The sequence below is a fragment of the Prionailurus viverrinus genome, chromosome A2 (assembly GCF_022837055.1).
Source record: "Prionailurus viverrinus isolate Anna chromosome A2, UM_Priviv_1.0, whole genome shotgun sequence".
NCBI classification, from domain to species: Eukaryota; Metazoa; Chordata; class Mammalia; order Carnivora; family Felidae; genus Prionailurus; species Prionailurus viverrinus.
The window spans coordinates 125,201,453-125,213,537 of NC_062562.1; the positions used below are offsets into that span (position 1 = coordinate 125,201,453).

The 12,085-nt window shown below is 43.9% G+C and overlaps 1 protein-coding gene across 2 annotated transcripts in view; it reads left to right on the forward strand.

The window, feature by feature from the left end:
• The first annotated feature begins 805 nt into the window (after positions 1 to 805).
• BMPER (BMP binding endothelial regulator) overlaps positions 806 to 12,085 on the forward strand; it is a 249,783-nt gene continuing 238,503 nt past the window's right edge. Inside the window, exons 1-2 of one of the 2 annotated variants that reach the window (XM_047849098.1) lie at positions 806 to 916; positions 2,093 to 2,178. In XM_047849098.1, the coding sequence (XP_047705054.1) occupies positions 2,164 to 2,178 (15 nt within the window). In that variant the 5' untranslated portion in view covers positions 806 to 916; positions 2,093 to 2,163. Of the gene's footprint in view, positions 1,056 to 2,092; positions 2,179 to 12,085 lie in introns of both variants that reach the window. The other variant, XM_047849097.1, reaches the window with a different exon arrangement.

Here is a 12,085-nt window from a genome sequence, read left to right on the forward strand (position 1 = left end):
GCGCCCCCGCCAGAGGGAAGCAAAGCCGGGAGTGAAAAGTTGCTGGGCCCCTCCTGCGCCCCGTTTGTCGCTCCTTCCCAAAGCTGGGGCACCTGGGAGACAGCAGGGTGGTGAGGCGCCCCTTCGCCCCATTTTCTGCTCTCTCATAAGGTTGGGGCACCCGGGCGTGAGCAGAAGCGGTGTGGCATTCCCCGTTAAGGGAGGGTTTCCCCGGGAAAGGGAGGAGGCACCGAGCGCGCCGGGCCGTGGAGACACGCCTGCCCGGCTCGGATCCGCGACCCGGGGCCGGCGGCCTCCCTGGAGGGGCTGGGGAGCGGGCTGGACGCCCGGCTGAGACGTGTCCGGGGCGCGGGGTTCCTGCACCCGGGCGCCCCCAGCGGGTTCCGGGAGGCGGCCGGTGCGCCCCCGTCTTGGGCACGGGAGCGTGCGCGCGCGCCGGCCGGACGGAGAGCCGGCGGGGCCGGCGGGAGGTGAGGAGTGCAGGAGTGGAAGACGCGGCTGCGGCGGCAGCGCCCGGGGCTGTAGCTGCAGCCCGGGCGGCGGCGGCGGCGGCGGAGCGGTGGTGCGCAGTCGGCAGCGCAGCCTCTCCTCTCGGCCTATCTCCGGCTGCTCCGCCGTCCCCTCCTCCCGGCCCCATCTTTGGCGTAGGGGGGCCGACGACTAAGCCACTGTGAGCAACTCCCTAAAAAAAAAAAAAAAACCGCATTGGAGGAGCCTGGCCGCAGGACCCCTCCTCCCTGGCGCCCCTCACCCCTCGCTTCCCCCCCCCCCCCGAGCCCCCCCTCCCGGGCGCCCGCCTCCCTCCTTCGCGGACTGTCTCCCGACTCGCCGGCTGAGAGCCCTTTTTGACTGCGAGCGGCGGTAGCGGAGCAGAGGCGGCGGCGCGGGACCTGCAGTCGCCCGGGATTCCCTCCAGGTGACGATGCTCTGGTTCTCCGGCGTCAGGGCTCTGGCTGAGCGTCCCTGCCGGCGCTCGCCCGGGATTACCTGCTGCGTCTTGCTGCTGCTCAATTGCTCGGGGGTCCCCATGTCTCTGGCTTCCTCCTTCTTGACAGGTAGGGGAGGGGGCGGGAGGGACCGGCCCTCCCGGACGCAGGCTTAGTACCTGGGAGCCGAGGCACTGTCTCGCCCGGGAGACCGGAGGGTGGGGAGCGAGCACCTTGGCGCCTGCCACTCGCTGGCCGGTGGGGATGAAGCGAAGCCCGCCGTGTTAAGGGGTGGGAAGGCAGTGAGTAGGTTAAGGGGTGGAGGACTGAGAAGCTGTTAGCATCAAGAGAAATTCTATTGGAATTTGAGAAATTTCTTTATTTTTATTGTTTGCCTCAACCCTTGTTTTGATCTCTTCCCTTCATGTACGTATCAAGGAAAAACATTTGCGCCGTTTTCCACATACCCTTCTTTCTCACTCTACAAGGTTCCGACATAGCTTCTGTGTAAGGAGTGCTTTTTAAAACACTGGCACTCCAGACTTTGAATTTAAAGAAACTGTCATATTTTAAAAGGGTAATACCAGCAGGATATAATAATGATATGCTTTCAGGCAGGTGAAGACCTCAGCTACTATTCTGAAGGACATACTTTACTGACACCTGGTGCAGAAAAGAAAATATTGAGTCCGTTTCTAAGAGAGGAGGAAAGAAGATTGTTTCAAAAAGTGATTTAAACTCAAGATTATATGAGGCAGATTCATAGAAAGGCCTGTTCATTGCTACAGTCCTGAATTTTGTTCTGCCCTAATGTCCACTTTGAATTTTTTTTTTTTTTTTTGCGCATATGGGGATATGTGTTTAGTTGAAATACCTTCATCAAGGAGGAGGAGTATTAAAGAGTCAGTGAAATACTTGGATTTGTACTTAAGTCATCTTAGAGCAGAAAATCTGTTTATATATGACAGGCTTTTTTTTTTTTTAATCTCAAATAAAATTATTTAAAATAATTATTTCTGGGGGGATTTGGTTTTGTTGAGTTTGATAATTTAAAACTCATTAGAGATTTCTGAATCTGGGTAGTTGCTTCAAAAAGGATTAGGGTAAAAATTTAAATGTTTGCAATAATGCCATTCAGTGAGATTGAATTTTCCCCTTCACTTCAGGTTCTGTTGCGAAATGTGAAAATGAAGGTGAAGTCCTCCAGATCCCATTCATCACAGACAACCCTTGTATAATGTGTGTCTGCTTGGTAAGTATGGAAATCAGGTAATGTGAAGCCCATTGCTCCATTAGACAAGGTGAATCCATTAAATGTAATAATATAACCAGATCTTAAAAATGGTTTTTAGTCATTACAAAACTGCACATAGCTGGCAAATTGAATTCAGTTGAATTTCTTTGGGATTCTTATTTTTGACATCATCCTTATAGAAATAAAATTAAGATGGGCTTTGTGAGGCATCGTCTCAGTGATAAAATTACCGTTGGCACTGTCTGTTCCCGGAATGGCTGTTGCCACCAAATCATAGGTGCCACCACACTTTCTGCCTTGATTCTGTCGTCTTAGTGGGAAGATGAGATAACGTTTAAGTGTAAAAGTCGGGGATAAGATATCCCTGACAAGGGGAAAGAGAGGTGACAGTCACAGAGAACAAACATGAGGATGAGGTGTAATCTTGGATTTCTTTGCCTGTGATACCCTAAGATCTCCAGAACAGTCTTTATATTTCTGATCTGGGAGCATGAGTCAGAAAGGACATTCTATCCTTAACAGAGAATGACACTTGGCCGTCAGCTGCTTCGTTAACACTGGCAGTGGCTAATAGACTAAAAAAAAATTTGTTTCCATTTATTTTGGTTTAATACTTAATGATAAGATCTAATGAGTAACCACATGGGGGAGATTAAGTTATATGAACACGAATTTCTGAGATGAAATATAGACTCACAAAGAGCAACATATTTGCTGGACAGTGTTTTACATGCCAATCACTTTTGGCAAAACTTGGTTAAGAACTACACATCACAAAACCCTGTTGGAAAAACATTAAGGCAGTCAAATGCAAAGCCCAAAAGTGATAGATGACTGCTAGTTAACAGATCAACATGCTGTATGGAACCGTAGAAGGTATTCTTCTCAATTTAGGTGAAAGCCAAGCCATCTGGGTTTAAACTACCCAAACTTTCTCATGACAAGGGATGAGGTCAATGTTGCAAAATGATAAATGAGTGAAGGTGAATGTCTGTATCAAATGATTATCAGGTTCTGAAGACTAAGGGAATCAACAGAAACAGAGGTAAAAATACATTACATTTGCTGAGATGGTAAATGTTGTTACCTTAATAAAAGAGAGCCAGGAAAGGGGCTCTTTAGATTTTGTTTACCAGTTGCCGAGTCAGTTAGTGATCCTTGACTAAATGACCTGTTGAAGTTTTGCATTTAAATTTTGTCTCCGTTGTATATTTACAAATGTAGTGGGGGGTGGAGGGTGGGTTGGGGGAGTGACAACCTTCCCTTTTCACTGATCTTATCTGTATAAAATGAGTAAATTATTTTATCTTAATCTCTTAAGATTTTAGGGGACATTACTGAATAACATTTAAATGTGCTCGGAGCTCCACATGTGAAAATAGTGTTTTTCTCTTTGGCAGTGTTACTACTTATAAAGTTTAAATATACAGTTTGCAAACTGTTCCCGAATAACATGAAAAATTCTACACAGAGCAATCCCCCTTTTCAGTATTCTCGTTAGGGTGGAAAATAGTGCTTTTCTTTGAGAGCACAGCCTTACGGAAAATAAGAGAGTTGTTAGAATCCTGCTGTTTTGAAGCTAAAAGAATGAATCAGAAGAGAAAAGAAGCCTCAGTTGGGATTCGAGTGGGAATGATTATTTATTCTAAAAAGTATTGATTAAGCTCAGAAGGATAGCAAGTTCATTTATATCTTCAACATTTGAAGGGATCTCCCTTGAGTGAGAGCTGTTAGATATCCTTTTATAAACACGTGAAGTCCTGACTCTGGCAATCCCATTCACTTGTTATTCGTAAGATGTCTTGAGCTCCTTCAGGAGCTGAAAGGTTCAGTGATACGTTCTCCCGACCTTTGCAGAGGTTTAGGATTATGGGACCCAAGCTGTCATAGTCGGTGCTTCCAAACATTTGTAATGACTTGATAAAATTGAGAAGGAATAGATGGATGGCCACTTCTCTATTTGTGTATGTTCTTGTAAGTTTCTGAGGGATCTACTGCAGTCCTTGGATTTCAAAGCACCCCAGACTGCAGTGAGGCTGGTTGGCATTGTATACTTAGGTTGGAAGGTAGCCATTTTTAGCAGAGAGAGAATATCAGTAACAGCAACATTTACGAAACACTTTGTTTGCTGGCACTTACCTAAGCCCGCATTATTTAATTTAGCCATCACAAAAGTCCTTTGAGACCTTTTACTACCCCCATTTTACAGGCAACGAAACTGAGGCTAAAGAGTCTTGTAGCTTGTGAAGTTCATATTGTAGTAGATAGAGCTGGAATTCTCTCTCGGTTCCATCTGCCTCTAGGGCACCTACCTATAATCAAGTGGAACAGGCTATTTGCTTAATTAAAGGTGTGAAAAAGCAAGGAAAAAATACGAAGATTGTTGAATCATTTTACTTCTCGGTGCTGCTTGAGTTATTTTGTTTTTTTCTTTTGAGTCTTTTTGGGGTTCAGTTAGCTAACATTTGTTAATCACATTATATGAAAGGAAAATCTCGTTATGATTTCAGCTGACCTGCAGGGAGCTTTAGTTGTGAGCCGGTTTTATGTATGTACATTAAGAGGGTATGTAATAGTCAAAACTGTACTTTGGATAAAGAAAATAGTCATATTTAGTTTGTGTTGGTCCAGCCTTTTGGCAGAAAGGTACCTAAAGCTGAGCACAAGTTCATATCTTATTTCATAACATGTAGAAAAAAAAAAAGGCTAACCTCAACGTATGCTTAAAAAAGACGTAAAATGTTACAGTTGGGAGGAAGTAGGTGGCATGAAGTCCTGTATGTAATTACAGTGTAAAAGTCTGAAAAACCCCACAAAATCAACTTGGCCTGATTTAAACCTTTAAGCTCCGAAATGTTTTAAAGTGGAATGAGCTCATTTCTGTGGGAATTTTGAGGATGACAGCGGGCACGGTGGCCACGGCAAGCAGAACTGAATAATCGTATTCTCATTTATCCTCGTCTGCTTTGGCCCAGCATCTTGCCAGAATCCGCTGTGATCCAAGAATAACCTGTCTGTTACTGGTGATGGATATAGTTTTAAAGTGTAGGAGTCAGAAAAGCTTCAGTTCATCTATTCAAGGGGAAGGTGAAAGTTGGACCACTGTCATGAAATTGAGGGAATCCGGTAGGCAGTTTAGATCAAAGATGCCAGTGCTCCATTGTTTAGTCAGAAAGCAAAGCGTGGCTTTCCTCCGCCTTAAAAAACGGGCTTTTATGGGGCCGAGGAAGGAAGGCTCAGACTCACTGCTGTTTTGTATGATTTTTCTCCCCCTGCTTGCTGGAATTTTTTTTTTTTCCCCCAGAATGGCTAGGAAAACACATTGGTGCCTTTCCTGAAGTACAGCTGATAAGAGCCAGCCATGCTCGGATAATGAATCTAAAACAATTCTCTGGATCTTTCGGGCATCGCCACGTCCACCAAGTGTGACTTAGAGGTGGCACTCCTACTTCTTGTCCCTTTTCCACCTAAGTGTCACATAGAAGGAAATGGCACCAGCCAATGAGTTCGGCCCAGTACTGGAAACCTGAGAGAACTTTGGAGGCCGGGACTCAGAAAACCAGAAGTCAGTCAGAGCTTAGTTTGGCATACGTTTTGTTCAGCAAAAAACATTATTCTGAGGTTTAAATTTCCTCTTTTAAATCCGGAGGTGCAATGTAGAAATGGACCCTCTGCTCATAAAAAGCAACGTGAAATTTGCTGTTACAAGAAGCGGGCTCCACCTGTCTTAGAGTCAACCAAGTGGTGAGAACAGGGGAGACTTTGTCTGCTGTCTTCTACCTTTTAATCACAAGAGTTCTCTGTCACCAAAGAAGTAGCTACCAGCATCTTCGGTTCTCTGGGATGCCTTAGCTCCATAACATCCTCATGTTTTTTTTTTTATTGTTGAAATTAACCGGCGAGAGAAGAGATATCTATTATCTGAGCAAGTGTTAGGCACATGTTGAGCATGAGAGAGATAATGTTACATCAGGATTTCATTTGTGTGTGTGTGTGTGAGAGAGACAGACAGAGAGACAGAGAGACAGAGAGAACTGGGGGTGGGGAGAGAGAGAGAAAGGAAATATGAAGTAGTCCAGATGTGTTCAGAGAGATACTGCCCTTAGTATATGCACATATACATAGATTTGCTTAAGTTTTTGAAAATTGTTTCGTATCGCATTTATCACAGGTGTTTCGAGCACTTTGGATGCTCACTAAGCATCAGGATTTGTTTGTTTGTTTTCTGTTTAGAAGGTGTTGTGATCAATTGCCTTTCCATAGAACAATGTATTCAATAGAACAGTTTTAAGGGAAGTAACTTATTTCTAGCATTGTGCTAGCAAGTTCACCAGTACTACCTCTGAAGCAATTATTTCTACCCATGCTTTAATGAGGCTAAGAGAGGCAGAGCAAATGTCCTGAGGTTACATAGTTACTAAGAGTCAGAACTGGGATGTGAAGCCAGTTTCGTCTCCACTAAACCAATTTGCTCTTACTACTTTTTTACTTTTTCTTTGTTTACTATTTAAAGACCTCTTTAAGTACTTCTAAGAGCTCCAAAGAGTGATTTCAACCTCTGTGAAGCTGACATAGGCTCTCTTCAGGGGTGGTTCAAGTGATTTTGGTCTGGAATTTAGAAGACCCTTTCAAAGGAAGACCTGCAATGCAGTGAGCTTTTTTGTCTGGCATTGCATCATATTTTGGCAAAGAGCTTTGAATCTGGCATCAGATGGGCTTGGGTTCAAATCTAGGCTCTGTCTCTAACTGGTGGTGAACCTGAGAAGGCTATCTTACATTTCCAAGGCTTGGTTTCCTTATCTGGAGATGGGATGAATGTCAATACGAAGCTCAGAGATCTGCTGTGAGAATCAAGTGAACAACAGCATTTAAGGCTTAGCCCTGGGTTTGGCATCCAGCGAGCTCTCTAGAATGATTCATTGTTGTTGTTGTTGATGATGACGTTATTGTTTAAATTCTTATTTCCTCACATGGAATAGGATGCAAAGTTTCATCAGAAAAGGGGAAAAAAAAAAAAGAAGAAGCATGGGGATAATGATGCCAAGCCCACCCATCGCTATGAATGAACGGGGCTAAGTCAGGAACATTTGTGGGGTTTTCTATCCCTCCAGACTTGGACTGGGCCGATCTAGGCTGCTTCCTTATTGGTCCAGTGGTCTGTGAGCCCTGGTATAAGTTTTCCCCTTGCTCTCCATTAAACACTAAAAAAACTTTCCATGGAAGAGGGGCCTCGTTTTTCTGCAGAGTATTTACATCTCTATGCCTGTGGGGTCACCTTCACTTGTACTTTTATTGGCAGAGGGATAGAGTTGGGACTCAGGAGCGCTGTAATTCTGGAAAAACTGCCTAGTGGTCTGGCAACATGGGGATTTTCCTGGCCCGCCTCGTGGAAGTCTCTCAACCCCGTTCCAGACCTGAGTGGGTTTTTGCCGCCCATTTAGTCGTGTGCTCCCCTACCTCATTCCCATCTCGTCCACATCCCATTTTAAACATAGTCTCTGGTCTTTCAACTGCGCATCAACAGTAAACTGTGTTTTAAGTCTAGGAAATAATGCTGAAGAAGGGGAGCCCTTCTGTAGACTGGGGTACAGCTATGGCGAAGGCAGGAGAATCAGACAGAAAAGCCAGGCAAGGCAAAACAATGGAAAAAAAGGTCCGTTCATAAAAAATTTGTTGAACAAATAAAGGATATCACTTTTTCGCACCCTCTTCTGTGGCACTTCTGTCCAGCTGATGGTATATTGACTCTTTTGTGATAAAAAGAATACGAATAACACCACCTTTCACAGTACCGGGAGGTCAAGTGTGCTTGTTGAACTTAGTTAAGATCAGCAAATGAGCTGAGTGTGTATTTTAAGACCTCTCGATTCCCAGTTCTAATTCTATAAAACAGTATTCAAAGCACTAGGGATAGCAGGTTATAATTTCAATAATATTATTCTTTCTTCCTTCTCTCCACACTTCATTCTCCCCTTCCATTTTATTTTATTATTTTTAGCCTTTTCTGTGTTTGAAGCATTGTGTTGGTTGGGCACCTTGGGGAGGCAAAGACCAATAGGACAGACCCTTGCCCACAGTCTAATGGGGGAGAAAGACACATGCATAAATAAGTTCCACAGGAGTGACAGAAAAGCACTATAATAGACGTGAACCCGAGCTGAGGCAGCTGTAATTGAAATCTGACTGGACTATCTGGGACCTCGATGGGTAGAGGAAAGCTTGTTGTGGCAAGGCATTGTTGAAGGAAAGGCACAGAGGAGTGTGTGCCTGGGAATTGTGGAAATGGCAGAGTCCTGAGGGCCTGAAGCTCTGATAGAAGCTGAAGCTAGAAAGCCTGGTGGGAACCAGCCAGGGGAGAACCTTGAGGGCAATAATAAGGAGATCGGTTTCACTCATGTAATTGGGGGGTAGGGGGTGGGATTTCTATATTGGTGCAGCCACATGACACAGTAAGATGTGTTTTTTTATAAATGCCTCTAGGAGCTTTTGTGGGGATGTTTCCAGCGTGGCAAGGCTGGAGTTTGGACAGCAGACTCTAGGGATCTGTTGTGGTCAGTCGAGAGCAAGCAGCCTGGAGTAGAAGGGGCAGTGAGAATGGAAGAAGATGTTGGGGTAAACCAACGTCGCTTGTTCTTCTGAATTTCTTTAACCACCTTCCAGTTCTAGAGTATGTGGATTAAAAGACCCCAAGCCATGCCCAGCAAGACAGTAATAAAATACAGTGTCATTAAAGTGGCATGAAATGCTATGGTGTCTCTGTAGCAGTCACTTTGCTAATCACTTACCGTCTTGAGAGCAGGGTGCAGTCACCTGAATGGAATAGTGTGCCTCCCAGAGCTTACTTTCAAAATTCCATTTTTGCTCTACCCTGTTGCTTGACCCGTTTGGCAAATTACTGCATCTGGTAGATATTACCATGATAGTATCTACTGTCAGTGGTAGCACAAATTTCAGGCAATAATCAAAATTGGGTAGCTCACCTTAAAAAAAGCGCACCAGTGTGCTGAGACCCCAAGACTTGCAGAGGAAGTTTAGAGCCCATGTTGCTAGCACTTGGCAGTAAAACAGAGTGGGGGGTGGGGTGAATTAAAGGGAATTTTGGGAGTTCTAGTCAGTGGCATAGACCATGTAGAAGAGACGAGGTTACTGACATGGGTGCATGTCTTGAGTTTAGACCTGATGAGTTGGCCTGGATATGGATTTTCCAAGTGGAAAAGCCCAGTAGGCTCAGAAGAGAAATCCGGACCAGAGAACAGCAATTCTACATTGAATTCTACATTGAACAGCTGTCTACATTGAAATACACTTCAAAACTTTGGTAATAAATTATTTGTCTACGCCGAGCTTTCCATAAAGGGGCCTATAAGAGTAATTAGAAGAAGGGTTGTATTTAAGAGAAGGGTAGGCAAGGGATACAAGAGCGCTGATGCATAGGGGCACTTGTACCCCAATGTTCATAGCAGCACTTTCAACAATAGCCAAATTATGGAAAGAGCCTAAACGCCCATCCACTGATGAATGATAAAGAAATTGTGGTTTATGTACACAATGGAATACTACGTGGCAATGAGAAAGAATGAAGTATGGCCTTTGTAGCAATGTGGATGGAACTGGAGAATGTTATGCTAAGTGAAGTAAGTCATACAGAGAAAGACAGATACCATATGTTTTCACTCTTATGTGGATCCTGAGAAACGTAACAGAAGACCATGGGGGAAGGGAAGGAAAAAAAAAAAAAGGTTAGAGAGGGAGGGAGCCAAAACATAAGAGACTCTTAAAAACTGAGAACAAACTGAGGGTTGATGGGGGGTGGGAGGGAGGACAGGATGGGTGATGGGCACTGAGGAGGGTACCTGTTGGGATGAGCACTGGGTGTTGTATGGAAACCAATTTGACAGTAAATTTCATATTAAAAAAAAAATAAGAGAAGGGTAGAGAAGTGTAGAAACCCATGGCAGAGACTGAGTAGTTACAGAAGAAGGAGCAGAACCAAGTGCAGGCCAAGGCAGAAGAGGTTTGAAGAACAGAAAGACCAGGGGTATTAAATTTTGCAATGTTAGTCTGAAGATTCTAGGAGAATATCGAAGAAGGACCTTTCTCATCATCTTACCGAACTATTTGAAACGGTCAGTGATGGTGCGCCCCTCTCTGGTACCTGTTGCACATTTCACATGGAATCGAATTCATCATAGATGGAATTTGGTGGAACCCCATTTGATAGAAATCCAAAGCTAAGATTGCTGTAGCGATTCTGAAAATTTACTGCAAAAATCACAAATTTTCCAAACTTTGATTTGGAAAGATCTTAGCAAAAGTGTTAAATACCACAAGAAATTTTAAAAGGTACCAAAACAAAACTAATTTTGTGGATAAAAGTAATATACTTTTCCAAACATCTTTGGAATGTTTCTATAGTTAAGGGCAAAATGGACAAGACCACACTGAGGCTTTTTTTTTCTTTTTTTTTAATGAATAAGAGCAACAATATAAAAGAGCCTGGCTAATATAAAATCTTACCATTATGAACTTTCAAGTTTGCTCTATTAAACTGTTAATGGTGCTTTAAAAATATTATGATATAATTTAATCCCTAAGCTAGGTCTTCAGGAAAAATATTTTCTTTCTTCACTGAATTTTCAATATCTGCTTTGTCATTGAAGTATAGCTGTGGAGTGGCGGCCCTGGTGTCTGAAATCCCGGGTTCAAGTCTCACGGGGGCCACCTGGTAGCTGTGCATCACTAAACAGGTGACTTGTACTCTCTGAGCCTTAGTCATGAGTTCTGGGCAAATCACAATGGTCTGTGTACCCAGCAGCTTCATCTCTAAAGAGGAATAATAACGCAGGCCCGAATCTGTTGACTGGAGCCATTATCTGAGGTGATACCTGTGGGTTAGACGTACTGATGTTTGTGAAAGGCCTTTGCATAACAGTGTGAATGGAATTATTAAGGGTAAGAACCTGAATAGAAGAAAGTGAAGTGTGTGCCATAAACCAGCTTTTAGCAGATGATTTAATGCGTATATATTTTAGGAACAATAGTGTAGGGATTCCTAAGTCTACTCCTACTGTTGGCTTGTAAGACTTTGTGTGAGTTGCCTAATTTTCTGTGTCTCTTTGTGTTCATCATAGGGCCTTGGTCAGAACTGTGGGCTAAAACATGTAAAGTTCTTAAAACAGGGTTTGGAATATGGTAAGCACCTCCAAAATGATACTGCCACTATCTAAGTGCTGTGCAGTCACTCCCTCTACAGTGCTTTTAAGAAGCGATTATAATTTTTTTTTTCAACGTTTATTTATTTTTGGGACAGAGAGAGACAGAGCATGAACGGGGGAGGGGCAGAGAGAGAGGGAGACACAGAATCAGAAACAGGCTCCAGGCTCTGAGCCGTCAGCCCAGAGCCCGACGCGGGGCTCGAACTCACGGACCGCGAGATCGTGACCTGGCTGAAGTCGGACGCTTAACCGACTGCGCCACCCAGGCGCCCCTAAGAAGCGATTAAATGGACTGTTTTTATTTCATTTTTTTTTAGTTTTTAATCTTAATTTATTTTGAAAGAGAGAAAGAGGGAGAGGGAGAGAGAGAATCTTAAGCAGGCCCCATGCCCGGCGCAGGGCCTGAAGACGTGGGGCTCCATCTCCCAACTGTGAGATCATGACCTGAGCTGAAATAAATCAAAAGTTGGACGCTCACCCAGCTGAGCACCCCAGGCGCCCCTTTATTTAAATTTTTGTCTACACTTATGTAATATGTTTACTGTGAATTACTGTCAGGTAGACAGTGGAACTTCAATAGAGGTGACTGCTATCTTTTCTGATAAAAGATGGAAAATGCTGGTCGTATTCGGGGCTTAGGAAGACGAGTTGCTTCTCTGTTTTTCATCTTCAAAAGTTCACCTCCTTGA